Source organism: Anomaloglossus baeobatrachus, chromosome 2, assembly GCF_048569485.1.
Source record: "Anomaloglossus baeobatrachus isolate aAnoBae1 chromosome 2, aAnoBae1.hap1, whole genome shotgun sequence".
Lineage (NCBI taxonomy): Eukaryota > Metazoa > Chordata > Amphibia > Anura > Aromobatidae > Anomaloglossus > Anomaloglossus baeobatrachus.
In genome coordinates this window covers 539,842,540-539,855,779 of record NC_134354.1, presented here as the reverse complement: position 1 = coordinate 539,855,779, position 13,240 = coordinate 539,842,540, and the positions used below count along the sequence as shown (strand labels likewise).

Genomic DNA, 13,240 nt, shown 5'->3' with positions numbered 1-13,240 from the left:
GGTAGTGACCATGGCCGCCATTTTGAAGCTGGCCATTTTGGATCCAACTTTATTTTTTCCAATGGGAAAGAGGGTCATGTAACACATCAAACATATTGATAATTTCACAAGAAAAACAATGATGTGCTAGGTTTTAATGTAACATGTTTTTTTCATTAATTATTTACAATTTTATGGACACTTATAAAATGTGTTCAAAGTGCTGCCCATTGTGTTAGATTGTCAATACAACCCTCTTCTCCCACTCTTGACACACTGATAGCAACACTGCAGAAGAAATGCTAGCACAGGTTTCCAGTATTCATTGTTTCAGATGCTGCACATCTTGTATCATCACAGCATAGACAATTGCCTTCAGATGACCCCAAAGATAAAAATCTAAGGGGGTTAGATTGGGAGACCTTGGTGGCCATTCAACTGGCCAATGATGACCAATCCACATTCCAGGACACTGTTCATGTAGGAATGTTCGGACCTGACACCCATAATGTGATGGTGCACCATCAATTTAGTAGTAGATCATTTAAATGTATATGACGTGTTGTCATCGTCACAATGGAGTACTCAATTTCTTTTGGGGTCTCCTATGATATCCATACACTTATGGCTAAGGATTTGATTGGCTCACCTAGGACTATATAGGGAAAATCGACATTGAGTGGGGACACCATCAAACCAGTAGGGCGATCTCCTCCACTTTTAGGTAGCTTCTTGTAGAGCTATTTCTAATCTTGAGTGGATCCTCCTCCTCACTATAATTATGTCATGTTTGTATTGAGCTTAGACTCATGCTGGTATCTTCTACTTGTACCTTTTGTTTATGATGCATTATATTTGTACTTTATTTTAATTTTAATGACTGGTAATAAAGAAACTTTTCAATATACAGATGTCTGGTTGAGATATTCCCTTTTCCTTGCAGTAGATCGATGTCTAGTCTTTTTCTAGGGCTGAAAATCAGTGGTCCCATCACCATGGTCAGAGTAGAGCTGCTCTGATAAGCTGCTCACATAAGAGAAGTTCAGTCATACACCAGTTAGTATACACCCGTTACCTTGATGGCTAATGGGCCAGGCCACTAGAGTCCTGTCATCCGGCTCCTATCGTCTGTGGCTGTTCCATTCAATAATCGATCCCTCGACTCAAATGCTTTTCATAGTCCATTTCTTAGTCAACTTTCAAGGCTCGCGCTATTTCATATTCAGTCTTCTTTCTTCCTCTTGCAGCCACAAGCCACACACTGTATGCAACCTCCCGACCTACAGACTATCTGTCGCTAAATAGATCTTCACTCTCCAAACTCAACTGAACTGAACTGACTCTTCTCAAAATAAAAGTAATTTACCCTATTAACTAGCTCCTCCCATTGTGGGCTAGTCCCAGCACTTAACTGTTGCTTAAAGAGTGCTGTACAAGCTGCGACATCACTAACGATATATCGTCGGAGTCACGTCATTAGTGACGCACTTTAGGCGCCGTTAGTGACATCGCAGCGGGTGACACCAAAGAGCGACAATCAACGAGTGCAAAAACCTGAAAAATTGTTGTTTGTTGACACGTCGCTCCTTTCCCAAATATCGTTGCTGCTGCAGGTACGATATTGTTCGTCATTCCTGCGGCAGCACACATCGCTGTGTGTGACACCGCAGGGACGACGAACGACGAACATCTCCTTACCTGCGTCCACCGGTAATGAGGAAGGAAGGAGGTGGGCGGCATGTTCCGGCCGCTCATCTCCGCCCCTCCTCTGCTATTGGACAGCTGCCGTGTGACGTCGCTGTGATGCCGCACAAACCGCCCCCTTAGAAAGGAGGCGGATCGCCGGCCAGAGCGACGTCGCAGGGAAGGTAAGTCCGTGTGACGGGTGTCAGCGATGTTGTGCGCCACGGGCAGCGAGTTGCCCGTGACGCACAACTGACGAGGGCAGGTACGCGCGCTAGCGATATCGGAACTGATATCACAGCGTGTAAAGTACCCTTAAGGGCGACGACATCCTACACATTACACATTATCAACATTACATATTACAGGTTACACTATACATTAATACATTACACAGAAACACATTACACTCCACACATTATCATCACAGTTCACATAGCATATTATACACAAAAGACGCAAAACATTATCTACACAATGTGACTGGTACCTTTAGGGGCAGAAATGTGACAGACATTATTACATATTCTCCTTTTATGTAAGTAATAGAAAAGCTTCCTACATTCAACATCTACTTGTGGGATTTTTTTTTGTGTATTTTCAAATCCATTTTATAATGCAAGGTAAATATTATAGATAGGCATGCAAGAACAGTTTGTGGTCTGAAAGAACAAAGTCTGTTTTCTTTTCAGGGAATGTTCGTATTTCTGACCTTGGGCTGGCTGTCCAATTAAAAGAGAAGAAAAACAAAACTAAAGGCTATGCAGGAACTCCAGGTAAAGAGTGACTAAAATAAAATATACTTCATGATTTCCTTCATAAGTATAAACGAGGAATACTAAACAAGGATCTGTCACCAAGTCAGAAGGGGCTTATTTTTGGTCTTATGTTATTCCAGCGTTCCCCTGATTATTTATTTATTTCTTAAATCCAGCATACAGTCACAGAGATATCGTCCTTTTTACTTAATACAAAGCTTCCAGTATCCTCTGGGGTATGTCTTTAGACTTCTTCGCATTTTTACTCTGTGTGTAACACCCTATTGATAAAGACCATCAAAATTAGCACTAAATAAAATATTTATATCTCTGGAACCATCTAGCAGATAAAAAACAAAAACCCAGAATACGCAGGAGTAGTGTTCAGCCACCCCTCTAGTGTTCGAGTTCAGTACAGTTCGTCGAATGGCGGCTTAGTTCGGCGAACGTTCGACGAACACCTTCGAACCCCATTGAAAACAATGGCAGGCAAACAAAAACACATACAAACACATTATACATGTACACATACAGTTAATAAACATTGCCATTACACTTACAGGTCCCCGCGATGCGTCCTGCAGACTCTGTCTCCCTCCGCTTTTCCTTCCGATCATCGCTGCGCCCTCCCAGTAACCAGCACTGATGATAGGACCTTCCGTGATGTCGTCATATCATGTGACCAGTCATGTGTGTATTAACTCATTGGCTACAGACTGGTCACATGGCTAGACGTCATGCTAGGTCCTGTGAGTGCATCTCTCCGATACGCGGAGCTCGTTTTAGCATCTCCGTGTACCGGTGAGATGCTTGGGCACATGCTTGGCTCCCCGTTCCTGCATGTGGGCACTCTTTACAGAGTCAGCCCACATGCAAGGACTGGATGCCACAGCCGGTGTTTAACAGAGATCACCGTTGCTATAGTAACCCGCCTGTCAGATTACTATTTCAACGGAGACAGCGGTGACGTCACCGCTTACAACCCGCAGCCTCACTGAGTGATTAGACTGCACGGGAGCAGCAGTGTCTTCCTCCCATGCAGTGCTGTCTGATGTAGCAGAGCTGCATGGGTTGAAGGAGAAAGAAGACAGAAGACCAGGATCATGGAGGGGTGAGAGGGAGTAATAAACATGGAGTTTCTAACTGTGTCTGTGTATTTATTTCTATTAAAGTATTTTTTCTCTGTGTCGTGTCTTTTTTTTAACTCTTTATTGGAGATTCTTAATGGCCGGGTCAAACTTGCCTGACATTAAGAATCTCTGGCTTAATACTAACTAGTAAAACAAAGCTAGTATTAACCCATTATTAACCAGCGAGCCACCCATCACCAGGGCAGCTGGAAAAGAGTTGGATACAGCGCCAGATGATGGCGTTTCTATGAAAGCGACATTTTCTGGGGCAGCTGTGGACTGCAATTCGCAGCAGAGGGGCCCAAAAACCTCGGGTCAACCTGTGCTGCGGATTCCATTCCCCAGCTGCCTAGTGGAACCTGGCTGGACACAAAAATAGGGCGAAGCCCATGTCGTTTTTTTTCTTTTAATTATTTCAGGAAATTCATGAAATAATTAAAAAAAGGGCTTCCCTATATTTTTAGTTCCCAGCCGGGTACAAATAGGCAGCTGGGGCTTGTGGGCAGCCGTACCTGCCTGCTATACCTGACTAGCATACAAAAATATGGCGAAGCCCACGTCATTTTTTTGGTGGGCAAAATACTCCTGTATACAGTCCTGGATGGAGTATGCTGAGCCTTATAGTTCTGAAGCTGCTGTCTGCTCTCCTGCATACACTAGTGAATGGAGCATGCTGAGCCTTGTAGTTCTGCAGCTGCTGTCTGCTCTCCTGCATACACTAGTGAATGGAGCATGCTGAGCCTTGTAGTTCTGCTCCCCCTGTCTCTCCCTCCAGCATACAGTCCTGGATGCAGCGGGCTGAGCCTTGTAATTCTGCAGCTGCTGTCTGCTCTCCTGCATACACTAGTGGATGAAGTATGCTGAGCCTTGCAGTTCTGCTCCTTCTGCCTCTTCCTCCAGCATACAGTCCTGGATGGAGGATGCTGAGCTTTATAGTTCTGCATCTGCTGTCTGCTCTCCTCCATACAGACAGACAGCAGACAGCAGCTTCAGAACTACAAGGGACAGCATACTCCATACAGGACTATATGCAGGAGTTTTTTGCCCCCCGCCAAAAATTACGTGGGCTTCACCATGTTTTTGTATGCTAGCCAGGTACAGCAGGCAGCTACAGGCTGCCCCCAACCCCCAGCTGCCTATTTGTACCCGGAAACCAAAAATATAGGGAAGCCCTTTTTCTTTTTAATTATTTCATGAATTTCATGAAATAATTAAAAAAAAAAATGATGTGGGCTTCACCCAATTTTTTTGTCCAGCCAGGTACAACTAGGCAGCTGGGGATTGGAATCCGCAGTGCAGGGTGCCCAAGCTTTCTGGGCACCCCTGCTGCGAATTGCAGTCCGCAGCCGCCCCAGAAAATGGCGCTTTCATAGAAGGGCCATCTTCTGGCGCTGTATCCAACTCTTTCAGCTGCCCTGGTGATGGGTGGCTCACTGGGTAATAATGGGGTTAGGGCTGGGGCCAATATTAGACATGTCCACCATGAATTTCTAGTAAAGATAAAAAAAACACAACACACAGAAATTTTTTTTTATTAGAAATAAAACACAACATAATTAGTGACTCCATCTTTATTGAAATAAAGAACCCCCCTCCGCAGTAATCCTGGATCCAATATCATCTGATCGGTTTGCTGGAAGGCAAAGCGATCAGATAATGTGTCAGGTTCAAGGGCCTGAACCATATGACACAGCAGTTGATTGTATAAACGGCTTTTATACAATTAGCTGATGCATCAGTGCAAAAAAACCCCAAAACAAACTACACACTTCTGTGCAGACTCCTGTCCGACAGCAGCAGCTGAAAGTTTAGCCGACCGGGCGGTAAAAAGCCAACCTCACCGCTTGATTTATAGTGTCAACTGATTCCGTCAGATGACCGCATCAGCTGATCATTGCCAGGTCTCAGAGAGAAAAAATAGAGAGAGAAGAGAGAAAAAAGAGAGAGAAAACAGAGAGAAAAGAGAAGAGAGAGAAAGAGAGTAGAGAGAGAGATGAGAGAGAGCAGAGAGAAGAGACAGAGGAGAGAGAGGAGAGAGTGGAGAGAGCAATGCAGCCTTCTTCCGTGAACGACTGCAATTTTAGAGGTGTGCCTCGCGGCTCACAGCTGATGTCCGGCTCCTCCCCTCAGTGCATAATTAAATTAAATTATAATTATACATAAATAGTAATTATAATTTGAAATTAAAAATAAATGTAATTAAATTCCTTACCGGGATGGCCGGGACTCGAACTCATGAACGAATTTTTTTTCTAGGCAGTAGCTCTACCTATTGAGCCACTGCCTCTAATGAAAACCATAGGAAGATTTGGTAATCTTGACCTCTGTATTGCAGTAGAGAATACAGATGTGGATTATTTAGCTACAAAGAGGAGAGAGAGAGAGGGAAAAAGAAAGAAAAGGATAGAAAAAGAGAGAGAGAAAAAGAGAAAAAGAGAGAGAGAGAAAAAGAGAGAGAAAAAGAGAGAGTGAGAAAAAGAGAGAAAGATAGAGAGAGAAAAAGAGAGAGGGAGAAAGAGAAAAAGAGAGAAAAAGAGAGAGAGAAAGAGAGAGAAAGAGAGAAAGAGAAAAAAGGAGAGAACAAGAGAGAAAAAGAGAGAAAAAGAGAGAGAGAGAGAGAGAGAGAGAGGAGAAAGAGAGAAGAGAGAGAGAGAAGAAAGAAGAGAGAGACGAGAGAGAGGATAGAGCAATGCAGCCTTATTTCGTGAACTGCTCCGATTTTAGAGGTGTGTCCCGCTGCTCACAGCTGATGTCTGGCTCCTCCCCTCAGTGCATGATTAAATTAAATTATAATTCTAAATAAATAAGAATTATAATTTAAAATTAAATTCTTTACCAGGGCGGCCGGGACTCGAACTTGTGAACTTACTCTCCTTAGCCGGCAGCTCTAACCATTGAGCCACTGCCTGTAATGAAAAGAGAGAGGCACTTCCTGAGTGTAGTCAGTGTAGTCTCCGGTGACAGCGCGGCTCTCTTCAGTTGCTGCATGGACCTGACACAGAGCGCTTGTGTTCTACGGTGCTCACTGTTAGCTTCATGTAGCAGAGCTGAAATCGTCGTGTGGATTACTTCGGACCTGGATTGTTGTTTGGTGATTAATAAAAAGGTAAATGAGGTTTTTTTTTTGTCTTTTATTCCAAATAAAGGATTTTTCGTTGTGTGTGTTTATTTACTTTCACTTACACGTTAATCATGGAAGGTATCTCGGGGAGACGCCAGCCTTGATTAACCCCTTATTACCCCAATTGCCACTGCACCAAGGCAATTCGGGATGAGCCGGGTAGAGTCCCGGGACTGTCGCGTCTAAAGGATATGGCAGTTCCGGGCGGCTGCTGGCTGATATTGTTAGGGTGGTGGGCTCCCCATAACGTGGCGCTCCCCATACTGGCAATACCAGTCTCCAGCCGTGCGGCTTTATCTTAGCTGGTATCAAAATTGGGGGGAACTGCAGTTTTTTTTTAAAAATTATTTATTTATTTTACTGCACGATATAGAGACGCCGACCGGCGGCTGTGATTGGTTGCAGTGAGACCGCTGTCACTCATCGTGGGGGCGTGTCTGACTGCAACCAATCATGGGCACCGGTGGGCGGGGAAAGCAGGGAATACCAGATTGAATAATGAGCAGCAGCCCTTTTCAAAAGAAGAAAATCCGCCGGAGCTTTGTGACAGCCGTGAAGCGCAACGCCCGTGATCGGTGAGTAGGAAAGAGAGAGGGATTTTGCTGGGGATGCAGGACGCATGCAGATACGTAATGTGCGCACATAGCCTTACTGTGAAAAGCCACGCTTTTGGTGATCGAACAGTTATCGAACGGTAACTCGAACTGCCAAACTTGAAGCAAATCGTTCGAGTTCGTCGAACGACTCGAACACCGCCTAATATCACTTCAATTTGAAATTGGCGAACGGTTCGAATTGAACATCGCTCAACTCTACTCAGGAATGCAGCATATTTAATATGAGAGAAAACTGTCCTTTTTTTGAACTTGTGACTGAAAGTACAGTCATTGTAATTTATTGTTATATATAATAGAAGGCCTCAAAAACCCACATTAGTTTTGGAAGAATGACATACATTTTGTAACCAAATGTTATGCACATAATTATTTCAACAGCTTCTGCACCATACTGGTTCCTGTACAGCAGGGGTAGGAAACCTCCGGCCCGCGGGCCTCATGCAGCCCCTCCTGTGATGTATATATGCCCCCAGCCACTCCTGTTATGTATATATATCCCCAACCCCTCCTGTGATGTATATATTCCCCCAGCATCTCCTGTGATGTATATACTGTATGCCCCCAGCCCCTCCTGTGATGTATAGGCCCCAGTGTCTTCTGTGATGTATATATGTTCCCAGCCCCTTCTGTGATGTATGTGCCTTCAGCGTCTCCTATGTAATGTATACGATTTACCAATCTGTTGACTGCACTCCAAACTGAGACAAACCTGGAAAAGCAGTTGTGATAAGCAAAATGATCAATGTCATCGAACATCACAGCCGCACCAAAGAGAAGCAGCTCCAGTCACTACAGTAGGGGTCTGGGGTTAGTTAATTGTTTGACCAAATATATTAGGGTGATTTTAAAGCTGATAATTTTTTGCGGCCCCCGAAGGTTGGTAGAAATTTTCAAATGGCCCCCAGCAGAAAAAAGTTTCTCCACCCCTGCTTTACAGACTAGTATCCCTTGCCCCTAATGCCTCTTGCGTAGGCTGGAAAAACCTTAGCTGCAACACTAGAAACCACAATGTAGTCCTGTCTGCCTAAAAGGCCCTCAAGTTGTCACTCATGCTTCCTGAGGAAATAGAGGGGAGGTTGCAATGCACTATAAACCAAGATAGGGAAAACATGAAAAGATAGGCAGGGTACCCAAAGTGAGGAAACATAAAACATGTGTACAAGTGTAAAAGGTCAACTAGCCAATGCAAGCTAAGATAACCTCCTACAACCTAACTACTAACAGGAGAAAGGTAGGTTTCGATAAATGAGAAAGCACAGAGCAAATATCGCACTAGTCTCTGTTTAACAGGCAATAAATCCCTAGCATTGGGACTGGAACTCTTCAGCAGATTCCACATAGGAATATAGCCAGCAGAGAAGGCAAGTATCAGAAGAGTATAAGTAGCCCCACCCGGGATGTGATGGGATAGAGAAATTGAATAAGTGCGAACACCTGATAACAGCAAACCAAAAATATAAAAGCACAGGCTAAAGACTCTCAGCACATGGACAGGGACTGATGAGGCTATGGCTCAGTTGGTAAGAAAACTGACCACATAGTACAAGATCACCCTGTGCTGCAGGGTAAACAAATGATCTTAGTTATGATGACCAGTCTGCAGTAGGATTGTTAAAACAACCCTCCACCTCCCAATAAAAAAAGTTCTCAACAAATTCATAATATTTAATGAAAGCTCCTGGTCACTGTCCTTTAATCTTTCTGGTACTTTTCTGCCGTTACCCAGTGGTCTGTTCATATTGTACACAGTGCTTTTGAACTGGGCCGCCACTAGAAACTTCAGGGCCCCATAATTACAAAATTTTCAGGTCCGTCTCCACCCCCCAAGCCTGCCACATTCACCACCATTCTTCGAAAAACACACACGCACACATATATATATATATATATATATATATATATACAAAGTACAGACCAAATGTTTGGACACACCTTCTCATCTCTAGAACAACTGTTAAGAGGAGACTTTGTGCAGCTGGACTTCATGGTAAAATAGCTGCTAGGAAACCACTGCTAAGGACAGGCAACAAGCAGAAGAGACTTGTTTGGGCTAAAGAATACAAAGAATGGACATTAGACCAGTGGAAATCTGTGCTTTGGTCTGATGAGTCCAAATTTGAGATCTTTGGATCCAACCACTGTGTCTTTGTAGAAAAGGTGAACGAATGGACTCTACATGGCTGGTTCCCACCGTGAAGCATGGAGGAGGAGGTGTGATGGTGTGGGGGTGCTTTGCTGATGATACTGTTAGGGATTTATTCAAAATTGAAGGCATACAGAACCATCATGCCTACCACAGCATCTTGTAGCAGCGTGCTATTCCATCCGGTTTGCGTTTAGTTGGACCATCATTTATTTTTCAACAGGACAATGACCCCAAACACACCTCCAGGCTGTGTAAGGGCTATTTGACTAAGAAGGAGAGTGATGGGGTTCTACGCCAGATGACCTGGTCTCCACAGTCACCAGACCTGAACCCAATCGAGATGGTTTGGGGTGAGCTGGACCGCAGAGTGAAGGCAAAAGGGCCAACAAGCATCTCTGGGAACTCCTTCAAGACTGATGGAAAACCATTTACGGTGACTACCTCTTGAAGCTCATCAAGAGAATGCCAAGAGTGTGCAAAGTAGTAATGAAAGCAAAAGGTGGCTACTTTGAAGAACCTAGAATATAAGACATATTTTCAGTTGTTTCACACTTTTTTAAGTGTTTCATTACACATGTTTTAATTCATAGTTTTGATGCCTTCAATGTGAATCTACAATTTTCAGTGTGTTTTCATAAAGAAAACTCTTTGAATGAAAAGGTCTGATCCAGGGCCCTGTGCCCTGTGCGTGCTCCAGTTGCAGCTGTACTTGTCCTTACCCACCCTGGCAACCTCTCTCTTGTGCCCCTGGGTCATCGTCGCATGGACCCAGCTCGAGCATGTCCGCATACCTCTCTGTGTGCCACTGTTCTCTTTGTCCCCTCCCACCAGGCTGGCTAATCCCTTGACTCATTCCTACCTCTAGGCGACCATCCCCTTACTTGATTAACCCTTTTGTCCTAGTGTGGAGTGGAGAACTAGGATTTTGGTTGTGCTTTGGTGGTATCGGCACTGGTACTCCAGGTCCCAAGGGGTAGATCCTGCATTCCCAAGAGGATGCAGTTCCTTGTAGTGCCCTGAGTGGCTCAGGGGTGCTACATTTTCCTTTGGTTAAACACAGCACGTCCTTGGGCTGTAAGCAAGATAGAGTTTTATTAAACCGGAAGAAAAAGGTTAAATTGGTTAAATACATAACATTCTTCCCACACAGGGGAGGCTTAATTCTTGAACGTTGCAGCAATCCCCCATCAATCCACCACCCAAAGGTCCTAGTCCCCAGAACCCTCTAAGGAGGCAGGTCCCTGGTCCCAGTGGTGACCAGGTCTGGGCCATCTCTATCCCAGACCTTTCCTCCAACCTTCCTCTCCTTGGTGACAGTATCAGTGTCCTGATGACAAGAAAATAACAAACACACAACAATGACAGAGTAATCGAGTGGAATCACTACCCTCCGTGCCACCCTCTACCTAGGATCTCTGATGCTCTATGCCGGTGTCGCACCACTCAAATTCCTGGTGGCTTTTTTGGCATAACCAGACGGTGTAAAAAGGTTCAACAAGGATGGCACACTGAACATTTTAGGCATTAACTTCCTTGTCATCCTCCACCTAGGGTACCTGGGGCAATCTCGTATCACCCAAGTCCCTGGTGGCCTTTTTACCATAACCAGACAGTGTAAAAAGGTTCAACAAGGGTGACAAGGTCTGGATCAAACTTTCAAACTGGTAACCTTTTCAACTAAACATTCTAGTAGGCACCTGGTTTGAGCTACCATGGCTGCACCTAGGAACTGGTCCCGATTCCCTGGCGCTGGACATTCTACGAACACACCCGGGCAAAGTGTCCTAGCAGTCCACATCGCCGACAAATCGGTACCAGGACATTAAGGGTGTCATAAGGAGGATCTGCATCTGAGAGGGACTCTTCCACATGCTCCGGCACCAGAATCTCAGGCACCGAATGCGTTGATATCAAAGCATGGTAGCCATTTCTTCCATTGCGCTGGACCCATATTGCCTCTGGGGTGCTGGAGCCCGAGTCTGCCTCCTCCGGATCTAAGGTGGTGGGGGCCAGGACGACTTGGTCAGCGTCCTCTGCCACCGCGGCTGGATTATCACAGATGGCAGTCTCCTCCTTTAGTAGCAGGGTGGTTAGCATGATCGGCGCCCCTTTGCAAGACGCTAAGTTCCTGGGCCGTCGCCATCTTCCCGCGCCGCCATCTTGCCAGTCCCCCCCCTCAGTCATTTCTCACCACTCTTGCGGGGCCTGGGGCATACTGCGAGCTTCCGGGTCTAGTTACTGCCGACTTCCGCCCGCACTTACAAAGCTTGTGGGCGGGACTTCTGTTCTCACGCTTTTGGGCACAGTGATGTTGCAGCCAATTTTTCAGAATTAAAGATGGCGACAGTCTTTGCACAAAAAGACCACCAAGTACAGTTCCTTAAGGCACACGTCACCTGAGTTAACGAGCCTTGTCCGTATCCTGTTTGTGATGCCAGAAAAAGAAGCTGTGCCACCCAGAGAAGGGGATACTCGGTGCCGGGCAGTTGCAAATGGAAATTTCACTCTGGTGGCCGTTGCCTGGTCCCGTGCCCTGGAGCTTCTCTTGTAGAAGGGGAATTATTTAAAGTAGGGATGAAAGTTAAGGCCGCTTTACACGCTGCGACATTGCTAGCGATGTCGCTAGTGATCGCACCCGCCCCCATCGTGCGTGCGTCACGGGCAAATCGCTACCCGTGGCGAACAATATCGTAGGTATGCGTCTCACGAACTTACCTTCCTAATGACGTTGCTGTGGCCGGCGAACAGCCTCTTTTTTAAGGGAGCGGTTCGTGCGGCGTCACAGCGACGTCACACAGCAGGCCACCAATAGAAGCGGAGAGGCGGAGAGCAGCCGCATGAACGTCACTCCCACCTCGTTGCCAGAGGATGCAGGAACGCTGTTGTTTGTCGTTCCCAGGGTGTAACACGTAGCTATGTGTGCTGCCTCAGTAACGATGAACAACCTGCGTCCAGAACGATATTTGGAAAATGAACGATGCATCAACAATCAACGATTTTGTGAGTATTTGGGATCGTTAGCGGTCACTCGTAAGTGTCACACGCAATGATGTCACTAACAAAGCCGGATGTGCGTCATGAATTCCATGACCCCAGCGATATCTCGTTAACGATGTCGCTGCGTGTAAAGCGGCCTTTAGTGTACGTGACGCCACCTGTGGGTTGCGGTTAAGGGTGTAGAACCACCGCTGCTGAATGTGGGTACTCCCAGGGCTGGTGGTGATTGCTGCAATGATGTTGGGCCCTCCGCAGATAGAGCCGTGCCTGGGAGATGTGAAAGGCAATAACGGAGACCACACATGGTTGTAATGAACAGTCTCTACTTACTCCGACCCGTGGATGACTGGTTCAGGTCCCATGGAGTATCAGTGCCAATGTAGTGACCCAGGTTGCTCTGTCCCTGGCACTCTCTGTTGGTTGGGTCACCGTAGTATAGAACGCTTGGGGCCCTGTGCCCCGTGCATGCTTCGGTCTCAGCGGTACTTGTCCTTACCCGCCCTGGCGACCTCTCTCCTGTGCCCCCGGGTCACTGTTGCACGGACCCAGCTTGAGCATGTCCGCACACCTCATTGTGCACCACTGTTCTCTTTGTCCCCTCCCACCAGGTTGGCTGATCCCTGGACTCGTTCCTACCTCTCGGCGACCATTCCCTTACTTGATTAACCCTTTTGTCCCAGTGTGGAGGGGAGAACTAGGACTTTGGTTGTGCTTTGGTGGTATCGGCACTGGTACTCCAGGTCCCAAGGGGTATATCCCGCAACCCCAAGAGGATGCAGAGAAATGAGAAATGGTCAAAATAACAAAAA

The 13,240-nt window shown here is 46.0% G+C and overlaps 1 protein-coding gene across 1 annotated transcript in view; it reads left to right on the top strand.

Annotated features, from left to right (window-relative positions):
• Nucleotides 1–13,240, top strand: part of GRK1 (G protein-coupled receptor kinase 1) — a 131,574-nt gene that overhangs the window by 89,587 nt on the left and 28,747 nt on the right. Inside the window, exon 4 of the mRNA XM_075334327.1 lies at nt 2,355–2,438. Coding sequence (XP_075190442.1) covers nt 2,355–2,438 — 84 coding nt within the window. The remainder of the gene's footprint in view (nt 1–2,354; nt 2,439–13,240) is intronic.